The 19,588-nt window shown below is 41.6% G+C and overlaps 2 protein-coding genes across 2 annotated transcripts; both read right to left on the reverse strand.

Annotated features, from left to right (window-relative positions):
- Positions 1–492: 492 nt before the first annotated feature.
- On the reverse strand, positions 493–7,819 carry LOC147304320 (E3 ubiquitin-protein ligase znrf2-like). The gene is made up of 4 exons (XM_086281331.1): positions 6,432–7,819; positions 4,900–4,995; positions 3,597–3,702; positions 493–1,493 (listed from the first exon to the last, which is right to left on the reverse strand). The coding sequence occupies exons 1-4, from the start codon at positions 6,736–6,738 to the stop codon at positions 1,436–1,438; spliced, it is 567 nt and encodes a 188-aa protein (XP_086137457.1). The 5' UTR covers positions 6,739–7,819; the 3' UTR covers positions 493–1,435.
- A 133-nt stretch (positions 7,820–7,952) lies between these two features.
- Positions 7,953–15,719, reverse strand: mturn (maturin, neural progenitor differentiation regulator homolog (Xenopus)). Its single transcript, XM_086281332.1, has 3 exons — positions 15,200–15,719; positions 11,179–11,301; positions 7,953–9,404 (listed from the first exon to the last, which is right to left on the reverse strand). Exons 1-3 carry the CDS (start codon positions 15,356–15,358, stop codon positions 9,297–9,299), a joined length of 390 nt encoding a protein of 129 aa, XP_086137458.1. The 5' UTR covers positions 15,359–15,719; the 3' UTR covers positions 7,953–9,296.
- Between the last annotated feature and the right edge of the window lie 3,869 nt (positions 15,720–19,588).

Genomic DNA, 19,588 nt, shown 5'->3' on the forward strand with positions numbered 1-19,588 from the left:
TACATGCATACAGTAGTATGTGGATTCGTTTTTTGGACTCACGTAAGGAGACTTTCAGGATTCCTAGAACTTTGTTTTAAAGCTGTCTAATCTTGGTGGAGGTAAACTACTATCATCAGCAAGTATTGTCATATTTTAATTTGTTGTCCTTTGCCCTCATATGAAAATACCTTCTCTGGCACGCATACATTTCATTACCAAACACTCTGTAACCAATGAAAAGATTGCAAGTCCTCAGACAAACAAATAACTCCTGGCTCTTCATGCCTCTGCTCACTGACTTCTAAACAGGTATCACACATCATCCCTGCATTTTTGAAGCTGCTAGTTTTAGTACTTACTGTCAAAAGTAATGGTGCCATTAAGATTTTAATTTTTCTCAACAATTAAAACAACAAAATAATGTTTGCGGGATAAACTGCAGATGTTATGTAATACCTTTGCGTGATTGTAAGTAAGTACAGCTGTCGGTTGGAAAGAATGCAAACTTCACACTTTATACGACTTTTTAATTGGAGGACGAGTGTAAAGACACAAATGTACATTAACAGTTCTCATGCAGGAAAAAGACACAAAGACAAAACATTTATTGTTGTGCAACTCATCACAGTACAAACAGAAAGAACATTGACTGAAAAGGTTCAAAGGTTATAGAAAAACTTTCCAGTCTATCACATAGCAGCACATTATGGCACTCTTTTAGAGAGAGAGAGAAAGAGAGAGAGCGAGCATGAATCACCATTAGATATGTTACAACCCAACTTTAAAAAACAAAACAAAAAAAACCCCACAACTAAACTACGCAATCACAGTAATGTGGTTCTAAATGGCCGAGTGGTAATCGTCCAACTATTTCACGTTAGACTGCTTGGTCTATGACACATGATTGTTTACCAAACAATATCAACAGCCTATTTTGCAATAACATTGAAATCTGCTTCCTTACGTCAACACTGCAATCATCCCTTAAAGCTGATAAAGACATTTTTCTCCTCCCCAGTCCCTGTGGCTGCTTTTCATATTGCACAACATCAGCCTTCTCATCGTCTCTCTCCACAGTCTGTTGGCCTCCGTCCCTCCTGAAGAGAGATGTCGGTCTTAGAAGTCCTCTCCTATAAAAACCACGCCCAGCTCAACAAAAAAAAAAAACAAATCAAAAACACAGCCCAGCTCATGAATCTTCTTTAGGCCAGTAGGTGACACGAGGGATGTCACATATTTTGAAATGACTCCACCGGTGCGGCTCCTTGAACATTTCACTTCACCTAAGGAGGCATATCCAAAGTCCATGAGGCAATGTGAAAACTCTGCACACAATAATGTCTTATAATCCCTGAGGAGCGCTGATGCGTGACTGGAAAAGACAGTGTTGGGATGAGGTCAGGGCACACAGTCGATCCCAGTGATGTACTGTGGTAGTGGACATTTGCAGCTCCTAGTCGCTGGGATGTTCCGGGCAGGAGCGATTCACCTCAAACCACGCGTCTATACACCTGCAACAGTAACAAGGAGGCTTGATTCAAACGGAGCTGGAAACATATTTAGTGTTTGTGAACACAACAAATGGAACCAGCTCGAAGTAAAAAAAAAAAAAAACCAAAATATTTTTATGTATATTTTAATTTGTATATTTTTTAAGTTAAAAATGGAAAATAAAATATTATCACAACAATTATGAAGAACTTATTCACTTATGCCAATGTGCTTGTGTATCGTTTTGTTCCTCTCACTGATTATTATTTTTTAGGATCTATATGGAAAAGCTGTAATTCTTGTTCTTAGAACCAATGAGGTTAATGTAAATATTATGCTTGTTTCAACTCCACATTTTTATTCTGGGACTCCTCTAGTGTATCTTGGCATTGCTCCCAGTCAAAACACTTGGCCTTATCTCAGATTGTTATGCGGCCCCCTAGTCCAGCCTCTGCATGGAACAGCTCATGCTATCCCCAGGCTTCCTTCAGGCCCCACTTCACTGAAAGTTTTCCCGATTGGTCACCTTCTGAAAGCCTGCAGAGGGGACAGCACCCAGTCGCTGTTGGCACTGTTTATTCCTCTCGCTGGCTTAAAGGTTCCTAAACAAAACTGTAGCACTACTAACTAAATTCCCATTCCTGATTGGGAATGGGGCTTTCTCACGACCTTCTGTACACGTTTGAGCCCAGATCTGATCTGAGCACCTGCACCAACAAAGGGAACAGCAGGATCTCTCTGTACATATTACAGCCTTTACATGCTAACTGTGGGACATACATAGCTCTACAGCTGATGATAGGTGTCCATCTAAGAAAAGTGCTAACATGCAGATTAAAAAGAAAAGAGCCTGTTGTTAGGAAATGTCAATATGAAATAGTGAAAACATTTGTATAGTGTTTCCTTGTAACATCTGCTTTTTGAATGCTTTAATGCATTAAATGCTTATAAAACCACCAAAGCGGACTGATCAGTGAGGGATATTCTGCTAAGGTTGGTGACAAGTTAGCATCATTTTGTTCGAAAAGTGAAAAACAGCTAGCCTGGTTTTAGTCCAACCTAACAAAAGAACACACACAACGCACACCAAAACAACTGCACTGAGACCCGTGGAGGTCCACCTCCAAACAAACTCCACAGCGGTTAGTTTATGGTGTGATCCCAGCAAACTACAAGGTGTATGCTGCAGGTTTGAGTTAAATGCTTTCTTGTAGCCAGGTAGGTTTTGCATTCTGGGATGCTGCAAGGTACCATAAATGTCCAAAATACACAAACGCAGGGTTTGGGTTAGCAACTAGCTGTGAAATTAATGTAAATTCTTCATGTTATCCACAAGACCACAACACAGCACCTTCTTCCAGTATTTACTATTCTTGCTCCAGACCTTTTTGTTGTGACGTATTTTAGTTCAGAGTTTGCTTTGAGTTTTTCTTTGTGAAAACAAACCAAACCACAGGAAAAAGCTACAAGTTTCCAAAATTATCAACTGATGGATCAGATCGAACGAACTATAGGTGCAGGAACGCACCTTACATATCACCAGACTAGCTGCAAGTAATAGTTTCATAATTTTATGATTTCTGTGAGAAAACTAAGAATGCTTTCCATTTACAGGATCTTTTTCTTTTAATCTGACAGGTTCAAACTTGTCGGTGCTATATAATCAAATAGACCAGGTAATGGTAAAAGCTAGAAAGAAAGAAAAATTAAGATTACACTATCTTATTTTAAAGATTAGAAGCAGGGTGAAATTGCTAGACTGGCTGCTAGCCACTATTACGTAACTACTTATGTCTTAGTTTTTTGAAAATGCATAGACAATAAGAGGTGCAGTATTTTACAGGATGCATTAAAGTTTCACAGCCTGTTTTTAAACTGCTTTCTGTATTTTTTTTCTAAGCTGGCTTTACATTAATGTAGTCTATAGGTTTAAACATGAGTGCTTTATTATCTTCCCATCTAACAACAACAACAACAACAACAAATGGCCTTTTGAGCATTAATTGGTATGTTTATTTATATTGTGCATATACGTACTACAGGTTTAAAATTAACTGTATGCATTAGTCAAAGTATTTCCAGCTGATTCTGTTTATCTGTGTGTGTTTGTGCACATTAGCTACCCTTTATGGTAGATGCAGAGGCAAGGCAGTCTGGCAATGGTGTCTCCTTGCTCCAGCTCGTCTAAACAGATGGCACATTCCCCAGAGTCTCTGGACAGGATGTCCTCTGAGAAAGACAATACAAACACAGACCAAATGAGCAAAAAGCTGCCTCGCACACCAAATCGAATCTTCACTTCACCGAATCCCGCACAACCATCTGTTTAACCTTTGATACCAGAATACCTGCTATCATCTGTGCGGAAATGTGCTGCTTTTTGGGCTGAATGTAATTTCACTTTTTATTCTCCAGTTCCTCTGTATGAAAATGTGAAGGTGTAGTTTAATAATGGAGGTGAAAACTAAACACCAGTACATTACAGCTTTTTGCACCAATAAATTGCTACTTACACAGTAATGACCATTACAATAATTATATTTCAGTGGTTTCTAATGTCAGAATTAAAAATGAGGAAAAATAACGACAAACAAGATAAAGCTTAGACATCACATGATGATTAAATTTCTAAAATTGAAAAATATTTTGACATTTATTCGAGGAAAATTGATATTTTGATTCTAGCTATTTGTCGATCTATCATTAGGATTATCTCAGCATTTATAATTGTCGCAAAATGAAACTGAAAAAAAAAAACTGAAGACAACGTGGGAGAAACACCCTTCAACCATGTTACGAATGTTGGCGTGGCATAGGTTGTCCACCAGGGGGCACTCTAATACTTGAAACGGGACAATTATCCGAGAGGCGTTGGGCAAGGGAAAACAAGTAATTGGCGACTTGTAAAAATAAAGCAAGATTATTTTTAAATCGCATTGTCATTTTGTCTTTGTAAGAACTTAAAACAAAAGAAACAACAAATATTATGGAAATCTTTTTGTGTGCCTATTTATCGGGATTTTAAATCACCAAATATCGGCATTGGTCTGACAGTCTTATCAGTCAGGCTCTAGCGCTTATATTTATAGTACAAAAAGATTTATTTTAAAAAGGTAAAAACAGGGGCACTGGTTTAGCTCAGTGGGCTTTTAGGCGACCATACGCATGGTTTCCACCGTAAATATCAGTTAGCTGTAGCCACAGAAGCCAGAGCCGTTACAGTAACCTTTAGAACAGCTGTACATCAGTGCAGCAGGTTGAGACCTTAAACGACTACAGCATTTTATTACAATGTAGAATTGCTACATTACTTAAGGACACAATTTTAATGATCTTGCTTTGTCACGTGCAGTTTCATTTAATAATTAGCAGTGGGCAACAAAATAACAGTCTTGAAGACGTTCAGAATCTCCCCCTCAGTCTTACTGTTGTAGGTGAGGCGCGTCTTGCTGAAACACATGAGCAGGTGCTTCTCGATTTCATCCGACGCCATGAACTTGGAGCAAACGGGACAGTGGAAGCCTGGAGGGGAAAAAACGCAAAGAGAAAACATTAAGGGACCCTGATGTGGCAGTGCACCGCTCATAACCTCATATTGATATGTACACATGGCAGGACGTGGGACTGTTGGCTTGTGCTTAATCTTGTGACCTACGGGACCTTTTGACTGCACGAACTCAAATCTCCCATAAACTAACAATCTGCTTACCTCACACAGTTTGCAGATGTCACTGCAGCGCTGCAAACTTACTGCAAGCGCACACTTAAACACAGATGTGATCTTTACTGCAAAAGCATCTATAAAACATGCGATTGGCCGATCGCTTGCTTCCTTCTGACCCCCTGTATCTGCACAGCTGCACAAAGATTAATAGGCCAAGAACCGCTCGACGTTAGATAAGCTTACCTCCAGGCCTGAGATAAAGTCTCAGACCTGCAGAGTTCCAGTCATGTGGTTCTCGTGAGTGAAGATTATTGATGGTGCGATTAATGATTACATTTCCTCATCGGGGGAATTATATGCCGGTAAGGAAAAAGGAAGAGAAGAGGGCAGGAACACAGCTGGATATGGAGATCATGTCACAACTTTTTAGGCCTCTAACAAAAAACCTAGAAAACTCAATTCAACCTGTGCTTAAACAGCTTTTGAGCTGTCAGCAACACTGGTGTTTAAAGGCTCTCTGAATGTTACGTTATGTTAGTTTGACTCCCGCTTTTGTTGCAGGTTGGGCCCAGTGAGACACCCCTTCAGTTGAGAAACAGCAAGACCTGCGGATTCAGGAAGTTTGTTGTGTGTGTGTGTGCAAGTGTGTGTTTCTGTCAAGCAATATGTAACCAGCAGGAAGCTCTTATCTGCTGACCTACATAGTGCACTACTCTTCCCTCTCATAGCCAGAGTGACAAAACAGGCTGGTGTTGCAAAACAAAGAAGCAGTAGAAGAAGAAAGAGCCCCCCCAACAAAAAAAAAAAAGGAAAAAAAAGAAAGCGTGGTGCAGCAGAGCCACCTGTGGCTGGAATAAAAGTGCAGAAGTGCAAAACAAAGGGCTCAGTCATCAGACGGCCTTAACCATATGCCAGGTATCGCATGTCAAATGGAAAAATAATAAGTAACTCTGACACCAAAATTACACATACAACTTTGGAGATGAAACTGAGAAATAATGATAGGGTACCTTACATTAAATAGAAATTTAAGTCATAATAACGTAGCTCGGATATGTAGTGTGGGCAGTTGTGTGCTGCAGGATTTTAAATGTTGATTAGAATCGTTAGAATAATGAGCGGTAATATCAGAGAAGGCGAAATGCACTGCATAAAACGATATTAAAGCTATACTGACACTGCGGAAGTGCACCTCGAGTACAAAGAGGAAATCAGTGCATTAAAAATCCAAGTGTGCACTGAGCAATAATGGGCCTGGGCTCTCCAGGTGTACTTTTATAAATTTGCGCCTTACCCCCGAGCAGGCGTGAGGACAGTTCGGCCGGCAGGGACCCTATAAGCAGCCGGTGTCCCTCTGGGGGCAGCTGGCCCTCATCGTCACCATCTGTGCCGTCGAGGCTCTGGTTGCCGCCGGCCGGTATGTTGAGCCCAGAATTTGTTGGCCCTCCACTCGTGAACCGGATTCTTGGGCCATCGGGTCCATTTGTGTACCTGAACCCCGCAAACCTTTCTCCTCTGCTGGAATTTCCAGATGGAAGATCGGAGCTGGAATAAGCTCGAGTTCTGCTGTCAAACACAGGGCTGCTCTGCTTGGCCCCCATACTGCCGCAAGTTTTAGGGGTTTTGTTTGTCAGTGCGTTTTTCTTTCTTAAAGAAGTTTTTTTTAGCCACGACACATGATCACAGCGAGCCCCGGAGAGTCGAAAACAACAAAGGAAATGCAGCCAAACAAGTATGCAGCGATACAGCCGAGGTTATTCAACATGTCAAAGTTTCACAGTGCGCACTGTGCGTAAAGTGCGCACTCACTGACGCAAAACTTCCTTTCCAAAGGTTCTTTTTTTCTTTTTCCTCTTCGTTTCAAAGTCCTCCCCCTTTGTTCCAACAACAGATGTATTAAAAAAAAAAAGAGAGAGAAAATCTCTTAAGTAACAAGGTTTGTGTTTCTTCGCTTTAGCCGAGAACACACGCACAAGCGTTGACCCCAAAGCTCGTCTGGTTTCAAGTTTGTTTTTGTGTTCAACTGTGGTGTCTGGAAAGAAAAATATAAGCAGGGATTTCCCTCCTCTTCCGGTAAGCCAACGCTGTCAGCCGTAATCAACTCCACCGAACACAGTACGTTTTCTTTCAAAGTAAAAGCATCCAATTGTTCAATTTGACAGATAGTGATTCCTTTTATTTACTCTATGAAGGTTGTACACAAGTTGTGTGCCACGCTTTGCAGCAGCTTAATTTATTACATGAAGTTGAGTGACACACAACTGACCCAATAAGAAGTACAGTACCTGCCGTCAAAGGGGGAATTACCAGGATTGTAACTACTGAATTTTATTGCTGCGTGTATTTTTGCTGGAAATTTCACTTCTAGGGGTATTATTTTGAAAAGTAGCATTTTACTGTCATAGTTTGTCCAGCTGATGTTAGATTTTAAACAATTTCATTCACTGTTGAGCAGTTTTTGTGGCTAAGCTCATATTTTCCTCCTATGTGAAATCTTAACCAGAAAAATACACAACCCTGCCTCTATAACTGTTACAAATACTCAAATGTATCCTATAAATGTGCACGTGGTGACAAGACAGAAAAAGGCACCTTTGCAATGACTTCTGTGCTTTTAATTTGAATACTAAACCACTACTTCCTGTCAGCGATTCCTTTTTCAGTCCGAAGCTTAACTCGGCCCTGAGTGGCTGCGTGACGTCAACCCCAGTAACACCAGCAGGCCTTTGGCACAGCAGCAGGTCACCAGTCCACTCTGATATGAAATGCCCTCCATATTTGTTTGAGATTAAAGAAAAAAACAGCTGTCGGGACACTCTGTTCACACTGTTTATTGACCAGTTTCACACACATGAGGACAAACAAAAGATACACTGAATGAGGAACGCCCAGGCAACAAAGAAGACAAAACTGTACAAGCAAAAAAAAGTAAATGGGTAAAAGGTCTGAAAGAGTCTTGCATGTAGATCTAGTGGTTGAAGGCAGCTGTGGGTGGGCGTGGGTGGCCTGATGCGTTGCAGTGCATCAGGTGTGACACTACAATACTGAGGTTAGAAAGTAACAAGGCTAAGCTGAGGGTGGCTAACAACAAATATGTTCCCCCTTCCCTGTGATACCACTCAGGGGTCTGGGTGTGTGCCCTTATTACATTTATGATGATGTACAAGCTTTAAAGAAGGTATCTCCTCAGATGCTGCCAAGAAAAGAGGGCAAAGTGTGAACCACCAACAACCAGGAAGACTACTGGATACAAGAACTTGGAAGGGGGCAGTCTGGGACACCCAGTCTGGGTAAGGGCTTATCAAGCTGCAGCATGGGTCATAGCTGTGACGGTCATACCATAATTACATGATTAAAACATCCTCATAAAGTGACTTGAAAGTCTTTTGAGGTGTGCTGCATTTGGAAACATTAACACAAACACACCTTGGGGATGGGGGTGGGTGGGGGGGGAAAGGTTCCATGCTACTGTAAAGCTGCGCACTTTGATTTCCACGCGAGGAGCGACTGTAAAACGTCTTTAAAACGGTTTCCTATATGACTTCTCTAAGCGTGTGTTTAAAACAGGGAAGGGTCTGAGAGCCGTTTTTCAGTTCCCTCCCTCTTTCCCTCCATGAGGTGGAAAATGAACTTTGCTAGAGCGCCGATTGCCTCATGTTGCCACAAACCGTTAGTTTTCACCCCTGCGTATGTCAGGTAAAGAAAGCAGGCTATCTGCAACATTCATCTCCCCGTTTGAGAGGGGGTTGGTGGTGGGGGGGAGTGGGTATTGCGGTAACATCTGACTGTATTCCTGCGTAAGAAACAGCTGAGGCTGATGTAATACTGCTGTGCTGTGGAACTTTAACTAACCAGATGGTGAATGATTGAGATACTTGCATTGTACATGGCTACTGCTCACGTAGCCTCCAAATTTTTGTGTAAGTGTGTTCATTTTATTTTGAGAGGCGAAGGGGAGGGGGCTGAAAAAAAGTGCCGCAGCGTGCACTCTTTGGGAAGCAAAGCCACTGAGACATTCAAGAACATGGCGGTGCAATTTTTTTGTTTTGTTTTGTTTTTTTGTTTTTTTTAAAGCAAGTTCACTTTAAATATGTACGAATGTGTGTCATTAGGTGATTGGGCTTAATGTGTTGAGGCCCGGGCTTCTCCTTGGGCATTATCACTGCTGGCTGACCCCCATCTGCTGGTGGTCGGGCCCGGGTTCCCCCTCCATGTCAGCGTGGTAATGCTCAAAACTGTCGTCCTCTAAGTCTGGGAGACCCAGCAGCTAACAGAGACAGGGAGGAAGAGAATGCAGTGTTAGACCATGAAGTGTGTTTACGTTGTCTCTCTCTCTTTTTTGCTAACTAACATCACAAAGCAAACAAACTCAGTGTCTTTCAGAAGAAGCCTTTATGTCAGCGGTCTAGTTTCTCTCTCTTCCACTAAATAAACAATCCTTCCAATTCTGCTCAGTTATTCCTTGATCCACTGCTGAAAAACACACCTTGCAGTGGGAGCGTTATATAATATGATACCCTTATCACGTCTGTGCAGTTACAGCCAGAAGGCAGTGAGCTCAGTTTAGCATAAAGACTGGAAACAGCAGGAACAGCCCAACTCTACCTCGAAACAAGTAACACATTATGTAAAGCTTTTTTTGGAAACTAAACATTTTTCATTTCTTTGACTTTTTCTCCAGTTGTGACTTGATACAAAACGCCTTTTTCTCTTGTGTAACTTACTATCATCTAAATGTGTCTCCAAGCCTCACCAGTTTCAGGTTTGTAGAGTTATTTATTAACATTGATTAAAATATTATAAAATTAAACATTTTCATGCAGTTTTTTTTACATACACTTTTTTAAAAAAGGCAAAAAATGTCCTGGTAATATTCTGCTAGTACATTATCCATTTTTTTACGCAGGCTTCCATAAATGGTAAATGTTAAATTCAATGTGTGGAATAGAATACGTGAAAATATCCGTAAAAAATTAAAACGGTACATTGTACTGTACCTTTACAGATATTCTTACTGTGTAAGTACGGTGTAAAGCGTTAAATTTAGCGACAGCTGTTCAAATGAAATTCACCTGATTGATATACACTCAGTTTAATCCAAATTTATTTTCTTTCATGATTAATTATTTGAATAAATCTTTGATTTGATATATTTCAGATGCATTTTACACAAAATTATTGCTTCACATTTGTGACGGCAAAGAAGCGCTGTCGCTAAGAGTAGTGAAACTTGCAATACTTAAGTAAATAGATAAATGGATTTTTGTTTTTGTGATGATAACCTCCAAGCAGTAACAGCCCGATCCGGCGGGGAGGTGTGGGAAGCCAGATCGGGCGCCCCCCTTCCAGCTCTCCTATCTTGTCCCTCTTGTCTTACTTCTCTCCATCACCTTTTCTATCCCTTTAAAGAAGTTAGGCTCTATAAATGCTAAAGAGTTAAGTATTATTTCTCAGTTGCAGTGAATAGATAGGATAAAATAAACTGTAGGAAACTAAAAAGAAGAAAGAATAAGACAAATAACAATTTCACATAAACCAGTGACACACTCCTGATCAACCCTGGCAGGGCCTCCTTGGATGAGGGTGTCTAGTGATAATGGCCGAAACACCCGATGAATCCAAGGTCCACTACTGACGATGTGTCCCAAATCTTAATGCGATAACCTAGATCAGATCTCTAATCCCCCCCAAAAAATGGCAGGTTAGCTTGGGTAAAAGACCGAAAGTTGAGGCACACAACGATGTGTGCTGCTGGTAAAGTTTCTGGGCTGCCTTTCCTCATAACAGCCATCCCTCAAGATTCTCACCATTTAAAGCAAAGCAGTATTAGGGACTACAACATCTAGTCCTTTTACTGAATGATTTTTAAAAACTGATTACTGCTTGTTACACCTTTTAAATATGTTATTTACCAAAAAACTGCTTCAGATTTACATTTGGGGAAATAAAGATCATTTCTCTTATTCCTGAGAGACAAGAAAATTGCACAAATGCACAAAATCCTCGAGTGATAAACAAGCCAACAGGCTTCTGTTCCTTACAGGCCTGAAGGATGTGAAGACTTTCTCCAGCACCTCCAGCAGAGTCTTCTTCCCGCAGGATGAGATGTAGTCCTGGGCCAGCTGGAGGAAGGGAAGGCAGTCCTCGCTCTCACTCCACACATGCTGCACACACAGATCATGAAAATCTTTCAATTTCTGTCCATGCACTTTAAACACAATAGAGCACATGATGTAACAGTGTCACACTTCCTCCACTGGTGTAGCCTCATGTGGGCTGTACACAACTTAATTAATGGATAAGTGAGCAAAACTGAGTCACAGGAGATTCAGCACAGGAAAAAAAAACAGAGCAATGCAACTAAATCTGAGAAAGACATGTTGTCATGATCTTTGTGTTGATACACGGTCTGTTGTTTTAATCCTCAGTGTTTCTTTTGCTTTTTGGGGGGATTTTTACTTCCTCACACTGCTTCAGTAATGTTGAGGTTCAGACTTTACATCATGACCGATTTTGTGTTTTACCGCATGGTCAGTGTGTTTGGGATCAGTGCCATGCTTCAGATATGTTTTACATACAGTTTAGTTGGTATTTTATGTTAAATAAAAATCTCACTGTGCTTTTTTGTTTTCACAATTCCATCAGTTTTGACAAGATCCCAAACACCACTGGCTGAAATGATGCACCACATCATGACGGAGCCTCCACCGTGTTTCACAGATGGCCGCAGATGCTCACTGTTGTGCCGCTCTCATGACTTCCTCCAGGCTGCTAGCAACAAACTGCCTAAAGATGCCATTTAAAATTGGTTCTTTGCTAAGTGTCCTGTCACATGTAGGGGTGACACTGGTTTGTCCTTTGAGTTAGGTTCTGTTTTTGATGCTCAGTGTTAAAAACATACCTCTGAAAATGAAACACGGACTGGACTGAAAGTGAGTAAAAAAGCAGCTGAGGTCCAAAGAAATCCTGGAGAACTGCTACTCAAGATCACATTAAAACATTTTTGGCTCCTAAAAAGCAAAATGTAATCAGATGAGGGTGGCTTGAGGCTTTTGTACAGACTTCTTGAGATCAGACTACTACACAATTCCCATCTCTGTGAATTAGATACAATCTTCTTAGACAATAAAATGGTAAATGGCCTGCATTTGTATAGCGCTTTTCTAGTCCCTAAGGACCCCAAAGCGCTTCACACTACATTCAGTCATTCACACATTCACACACACATTCATACACTGGCGATGGCAAGCTACAATAAAGACAATAACTGCCTTACATTGTCTGTATTTTAGGTCAAAACGCACAAACCACAGGTGCAGTTTCGAGTCGGGATCAGTTTACAGCGTGGGCTGACAGTTTAGGCACACCTCAATGGAAATGGAAGCGAGTGTGTTTATGGTCAGCACAAAAGCACGGTGAATTATCACCATGTAAATCTGATACATCAGATGTACGAGTTCCACGCTGATTAAAATCAGCTTCCTCATGAGCACATACTGTCGGCCACCTCAAAGCCTTTACAGGAATTGTTAGATAAATACTGATGACAAAGCCCATTGGAGCTGCTCTATTTGGCTCATGTTTATAGTTATAGTTTAATTAGAGTCTAAAGGCCACTGTGTTAAGTTATGTATTAGGCAATGTCGTCCGCTAAACCAAATCAAATGTGCAGAATGACATGGCAAAAAAGGAGCAGATGCAAAACAAACACAAAAAGTTGTTTTACATGCAGCCGTGAGGCTTTGTTGGTTGGTTGGTTATTGCAGCATTTGTGGTACAGTGATCATCGTTATCCTAACATCCTGGGGAAAAAGACAATGAAATTTAATCTCAGCTGAAAACTGAAATCCCTTGAGTACTTCATTATACTGCGTCATCTGTTGATTAGTCCCTTAAAATCTCATCAAAAACTATCTTAATGTCATCACTGCTGATGAGTCAGTGAAAATTCAAGATAAGAACTGCAAGAGTCAAGAGAGAGAGCGATTCATGTGAAATGGTGCGAAACAGCCCAGGAGGGGGGAATGGGGGGGGTGCGACTTGAAAATGTAAACACGCAAACGGCTCTTCAGCTCCGACTTTCCTGGGAATGCGCTCTACTTCAACCCCGATGGACGGACTCTCACATCAGCCAGCGTCTCCACTGAAACAGCTGACCCCACCCACCAAGCACAGCTGTGTGCGTGACTCTGTAATTGATTGTACGGCAGCTACAGCTCTGATAAGCAGAGGGGCGTCTGTGGAGTCACGTGGAACGTTCAATTCTTCTTGTTTTTCAGCAGCTGAACGCCACAACGGGTGATGTGGATTGCTAAAAACAAACACTACTGTATCATATCCAGAGGGAAATTACAGGGAAGGAAACAAGTTATCGTTATGGTTATTGTTATGGTGCAGCTAGGTGACAAGATGATGCCCTGCATGTGTGTGTGTGTGTGTGTGTGTGTGTGTGTGTGTGTGTGTGTGGGAGAGAGAGAGAGAATCAGAGAAAAACAGCATGTGAGACGTCCTGCTCATAGCAGTATTGATCGCGGGGAGAGTAACTAGATCTCAAGAGTCCTGCAGAGAGACAGAGAGTTATTCAAGCTTATTTAAATGTGCATAGCAGACGCTGAACTGTTAGTGTGTGTGTGTGTGTGTGTGTGTGTGTGTGTGTGTGTGTGTGTGTGTGTGTGTGTGTGTGTGTTAAAAACAGAGAGAGAGAGTGGCAGGCCTGCAGCAGTTGGCGAGCACCAGATTAAAAAGCTGTAGAAAACTGTGAGCTGAGAGAGAAACAGAGAGAAAAAAGGAAGTTGGTGCTAAAAGACATCGAGTCACATGATGCATTTAAGCACCTGCGCTTTATGTGTGTCTGTGTGTGTCAGAGAGACTGGGTAATTAATTGTGCAGCAGCTATAAACGTCACAGTTTCTTCACGCACAGCTATGGAAAACCCCGGCTCTAATGCTGCTCTCCTGTCTGCAGGATAGTCCAGACGATGCTTGCAAACACACACAACGCAGACAGGGACATAATGTGATATTGACCGAGCAGACGCCCTGGCTCCTGGGTCATCACCATCTGCTCCCCGCCCTGTTGGCCCCTGTCACTGAGCAGGAGGAGCGAGGAGGGCGGGCCTGGCCTCTGGGGCTTTAGGAGTCATAACGCCACCACTGCAGCACACTGATATATGATACAGCTATGCTTCAAGACAGCATGTGGCTGATCACAGCAGCGCTGGAGCTACAAAGACACTGAGCTCACAGCATAGCTGCAGTGTGGTTGGAGGTTTGGGGCTTTTAATGAGCCCATCTAGTTTCTTTAGAGTGGTTAGTGCACGCTGTTTTTAAAGCAGAGTCTCTTGTTTAGCAGGGGCGTATCCAGGATTTTAAAAAATGTGGTGGCACGGGGGCCAAACGAGTCACGGCGGCCCCATCAAAAAATGGCAGTTGCTTCGAAGCACAACATTCAACTGCAAAGTAAATCAAGTGTTAGAAATAAAACGTCAACTGGTAAACTTTGCCGTCTCTAGACAAACATTTCTAATAAGAGTAGGCTTAACCTGAAACCCAGCAGCAATAACTCTTTCAAAATAAAGGCATGATGGCAAAAATGTAAAATATTTTTTGCATTTGTGACAACAAGCACTGGCCTTTAAAGTTTTTCAAGTAATAAAATTGCCTTCAAATAAGGGGAAAACATAAACGCTCGAAATAGGAAGCTTTTGTTTTTATTTCTAAATCAATTTCAATTTAGAAATAAAAATGAACTGTTTAGTGTCGCAAAATCCACATGATGGCGACGGCTTTTATTATGAAAGTCATAAGGCTTTCCTGTTTTGTGCCCATAGCAGAGTTGATTATATGTTGGATAAATAAGCAACATATACACTTTGAGGGGAAAGAAGGGTGGTTGGAGGAGGGGTGGGTGAGGTGCACCCAAACTGAAATGACATCATCCCCTCCTCTCCTCTCCCACATCCATTAGCTAGAAAACCCGGGCCGAACGCACCTCCAGCCGAACCTCGACACACCTAGGAGAGAGCGCGCAGAGACGAGGCCTTGCAGGAGATCGAGCACTTACAAAGCTGTCGGTGCCGCCGGGACACAGCACGTAGAAAGAGACGCCGGGCTCTGCGTAAAAGTCCAGCCGCCTCTCGTCGTCCTCCTCGGCGAAGATGAGGTCGAAGGGGTTACCGGAGCACCACTTCTCCGCCGCCTCCACCAGATGCTTGAACTCCATCCTCTGTTATCCGCTCTGCGGTGTCCCTGGTGTCTCTGTCTCTTTGGCCGTCGCGGCGATGATGCTCAAGACGCAAAATAGGCCTAACAGCTGATTTGCCCGCAGCATCAGCAGCCTCCACTATACCGCATCTCCCTCAGTGCGCCTTCTGCATGGCCCGGGAATAAAGATAACGCTGTTGGCGCACACAGCCTAGCGGGGTCTGGCGCTCATCCGTGCTCAGAACCCCATTCCTCTCTTCCTCCTCACGTTATGAAATCAGCCCTTCGGTCGCATGCATGCATACGCAGGAGGACGCTGGAGAAAACGCGATGACGACGAGTGGAGCCGGGCAGCCGTCCATAACGGAGACGGTATAAGCTTAACCCTAACTTTCTCACTGCTGGCACAGGAGGATGACAACGCCAGCGAAGCGTTTAACCTGCTCTCATCACCCACAGAGCTGAGATCATGCGACAGCCTGCAAGTCCTGCCATACTTCCATATGAAAGAGTGTGAGGTCATCATATATTAATGGGCCATTGCTGCCATGACACAGTTACTGGTTTCTAGTGTGCAAGCAATAAAAACACAGACACACACACATTTTCTCCGGTTTTCCATCCAAACAGACTTCCAATTTTCGACATTATGCCAACTGCATCTCTTCTGAAGGCCACCTGATGTGACCGAAAGCACGTGAGCGCCCGTCATCTTAAAACGGGGTCAATTGTTAGATTTATGTCCCACCATGAAGTGGTATGTCCTCCCGAGACCCAGCCTATTCATTTATGTCCTCTGTAATGGACATTTGCTTTTGGGTCTATATTTTTTTTGACTTATTTGAGCTACCGTACCAGGTCCTGATATTGATGCTCAATAGTGAGTTTAGGTGGCCTGTTTTAGCTCCAAAGAGGCAGGAAATCACAAGTTAAACTGAAAAATGCTTTATTTAAATAATGGAAATAGCTCACCTGATACAGACTCAATGCTGACTCATTTTTGCATTAAAAATGATTAAGCCATAATTATCACATTTGTTCATTTCACAATATCTGTTTTAGACAAAGGGAACTGTATGTGTCAGTCAAACTCAAAAAGAGCCACAAAATAAATAACCTGTTAAAAGTCAGCATGTCTTACATAGTAAGCACTGATCTTGCTATAATAATAAGCTGAAATAAGCACTATATCAGCTTTACTGGCAGCCAAAATAAGTGTAAAATATTTCCAAACTGTTCCATTTTCTTCTCTGTTTACTGATGACCCTTAAAAACTATACTGGCATGTAGCCCACACAGTACTGGGAACCACTCTTCTGCATAAACAGTGTGTCTACAGTGTTTCCATTAATCCAGCCCGCTTCCATTAGTGCCCCCCGCCGCCCAGTCTGACTCTGCCTGCTCCACGGAGTCCTCACCAACAGGGGGCGAGCGACACCCGTGAAACCAGTAACTGTTGTACCTCCCATAATGGGCTATGTCAAGTTGGAACGGGTCTAAGAGGAAGTCTGTTTGAGATAAAAGAATAATATTGGGGAAATTTGGTAGATTGCGACAAAAAACAATTATTTATATTTGTTTTAAAATTGACATGACCGAATATTATCAGCACATGGCTTACTTCAAATCCCACCTGTAGCATCCTGCTAATCTGATTCAGTCAGTAATGTTAAATAAATACAAAACATATTCAGTGATAAACTAATATTACAGTATGGGGATGTATCTGCAGGGTGTGGTTTGAAAGAATAAGTGAATAATAATAAATGAATAGATATAACACCACTGGATTACTGCAGATCATATCAGTGGGAATGTAACTTTCCTACACTGACTCTACTTGATATAGATTGTTTATTCAAATTCAAATATCCAGCAGATCATTTTAAAAAATAAGTATTCCTCCAGTCATAACCATAAATCAATTAATACAATAATTAAATTATATTAAAAAAAATAGGGATAAAAACATTTAAAGATAGCAGAGGATAAAAGACTGTGGCAGTACCAGAAGTGTGAGTGAGAGAAGATGATTTGAGGGCTGCAAAGGTCCGCCCGGACTGCAGCATGGTGAGGAGAGCATACTGCTCCTCTACCCAACCAGTAGGCTGTGGCGAGGATGTCTAATCTAACTATCAATTCAAATACTGTACTTTGTACTCTGTATCATTTGTTCAGTGCCTGGTCTTTGTAGATCAGTTGTGTTATGACAAGCCAGGGATTTTAAACATATTTTATTTCATGGGCAAAGGTGAGCAGATCAATCCAAATATTAATAGTATCAATAACAATGCTGGTTTTGGATCGATACTTTGTTTCTATCCTCTAAGTTCACTGAATTGTGTGAAGTCACTTCTTTGTGAATTAAAACATATACCATATATAAAAATATACATATAACGGTATAACGGTAAGTCTTTTTGTGTTGACTGTCAGGTCTATTTTATTCATAGCTTATAGCACATGTAAACAACATACGTTGTGCTTTAGGGACAGGTACATTTACATATCAGGTCTCCAAAAATAAACAGTTTCAAAATGCATAAAACGCTGAAAAGTGTGTTTTTATTGTGTTAACTCGTTATTGTAGAATCACAGTGATTTAGTAGACATTAAAGTGTGTTCAGAATTTGCAAACTTCTGATGAGTCATAAATCATGATACACTGCTAAGCTGTCTTTAAAGATGAAAAGTATCAGTATCTGTATTGTTATCAGCAATACTGGCCCTATATTTACTTAGTATTACATAGTATTACTCTGTAGTATGAATGGCAATAGGGAACGTCTTTAAAGACGTGTAATTCTGGTAATTACCAGAAGAAAAAGCTGCTAAACAAATTAAAATACATTTAAAAGGTAAAGTATTTATGCCGTCCTTTGCATTTTCCAAAGCCGTCCAGTAGTCCGAAATGGAGTCTTTGCTTGGCTAATTCTGGCCCCCAGGCCTCATGTTTGCCCGGGTTATAGACTAAGCTACAGAGATGGGAAGTACTGTAATCTGATTACTTTTTCGGGTAACGAGTAAGGTAAGGGATTACTATTGCAAAATAATTAGATTACCGTTACTTTTTTTGCTTGATGCATAAAGTTAAAAGACTAAAACTAATAAAACAAGTTTTAAAAAAGGACTTTTCCATTTGATTACATTTTGTATGATGAATTATGCAGAAAAAGTAGAATTGGGCTGAAAGATCTATCGCTTTATTACCTATTCAGGTTGTAAATCGTGTTTTTAAAAAGTAACTAAGTAATTAATTACTTTTGAAAATAAGTAATCAGTAATGTAACAGGATTACTTTTTGGGGGAAGTAATCGGTAATTAGTTACTGATTACTTTTTTCAAGTAACTTGACCAACACTGCTAAGCTACCCACCGCTATAGATCCTAAGTAATTAAAACTACCTACAGCTGTAAAGCGTGGTCAGTAAAATTCCCCAACTGGTACTTATGGCCAATGATCAGTGGTCAATGGCTGTATCCCAAGTCAGGGTCTGCAGCCTTATGGGCCGCATTTTAAGGCCGATTATGTCGCAGCGACGCGACGAAGGTTGTCCCAATTCAAAGGCTGCTCGAATTGCGGCCCTCAAATGCGTCCTTAATTTCCCTGAATTTTAAGGATGTGGCGGTGTAGACTTCGTGGCCCAACATATCCCAGAATGCATAGCGCGGCGCTGGGTGTGGATAATTTTGCCGGAAAAAACGGCGGATGAGGGGCGCCCGAAGAGTAAACTTTAAGTAAATACTGAATATTATGTCACTTATTTATGTGCAAATGTTTAATAACGAAGAACACTAAAACATTACTGTTGGCCACATGTCGGCAAAGTTATGTGACGTTTGTACTAACTTGGTTTTAAAGCCTTTACTTTAAAATATACGCCGTCCAATAGCTGAGCTTAATCCTACAGAGAATGATCAAAGCTCATGTAGAAACAAACAAACAAATGAACAAAAGATTTTCTCCTTCATTTCTGTCAAACAAAGCTGTATGAAACGTTTCCAGCTGTTAGTATCATGGTTGCTAGGCAACCTGGGCAGCGCGACGGAGGCTAGACCGTCCCATTTTACAAGCCTCGCACTTCCGGCCTTAGCGGTCTTTGAGTACGCGGCCCTTGTGGGCCGTTAAGGCTGCGTACTTTTAGGCTGCAGACCCTGAATTGGGATACAGCCATTGATCGGTGGTTGCAGATCAATGGTCATGACAGTTTGCAATGATCAAGAAACTGGCGTCAAAGCCCACTGTTCA

The sequence above is a fragment of the Aulonocara sp. 'chitande type north' Nkhata Bay genome, linkage group LG22, assembly GCF_057382095.1.
Source record: "Aulonocara sp. 'chitande type north' Nkhata Bay isolate Kocher_YH1m ecotype deep benthic linkage group LG22, A_spYH_male_GT1.1, whole genome shotgun sequence".
Classification (NCBI taxonomy): domain Eukaryota; kingdom Metazoa; phylum Chordata; class Actinopteri; order Cichliformes; family Cichlidae; genus Aulonocara; species Aulonocara sp. 'chitande type north' Nkhata Bay.

Excerpts from the sequence above, each read along its gene's own strand:
- LOC147304320 (XM_086281331.1), bottom strand. The coding sequence starts at position 6,738 with ATGGGGGCCAAGCAGAGCAGCCCTGTGTTTGACAGCAGAACTCGAGCT. Across the intron at positions 4,996-6,431 it reads GTCCTCACGCCTGCTCGGGG|GCTTCCACTGTCCCGTTTGC; the intron begins GTAAGGCGCAAA and ends TTTCCCCTCCAG. Across the intron at positions 3,703-4,899 it reads GACGCGCCTCACCTACAACA|AGGACATCCTGTCCAGAGAC; the intron begins GTAAGACTGAGG and ends TGTCTTTCTCAG.
- mturn (XM_086281332.1), bottom strand. The coding sequence starts at position 15,358 with ATGGAGTTCAAGCATCTGGTGGAGGCGGCGGAGAAGTGGTGCTCCGGT. Across the intron at positions 11,302-15,199 it reads CCGGCGGCACCGACAGCTTT|CATGTGTGGAGTGAGAGCGA; the intron begins GTAAGTGCTCGA and ends CTGTGTGTGCAG. Across the intron at positions 9,405-11,178 it reads TCTTCACATCCTTCAGGCCT|CTGCTGGGTCTCCCAGACTT; the intron begins GTAAGGAACAGA and ends TGTCTCTGTTAG.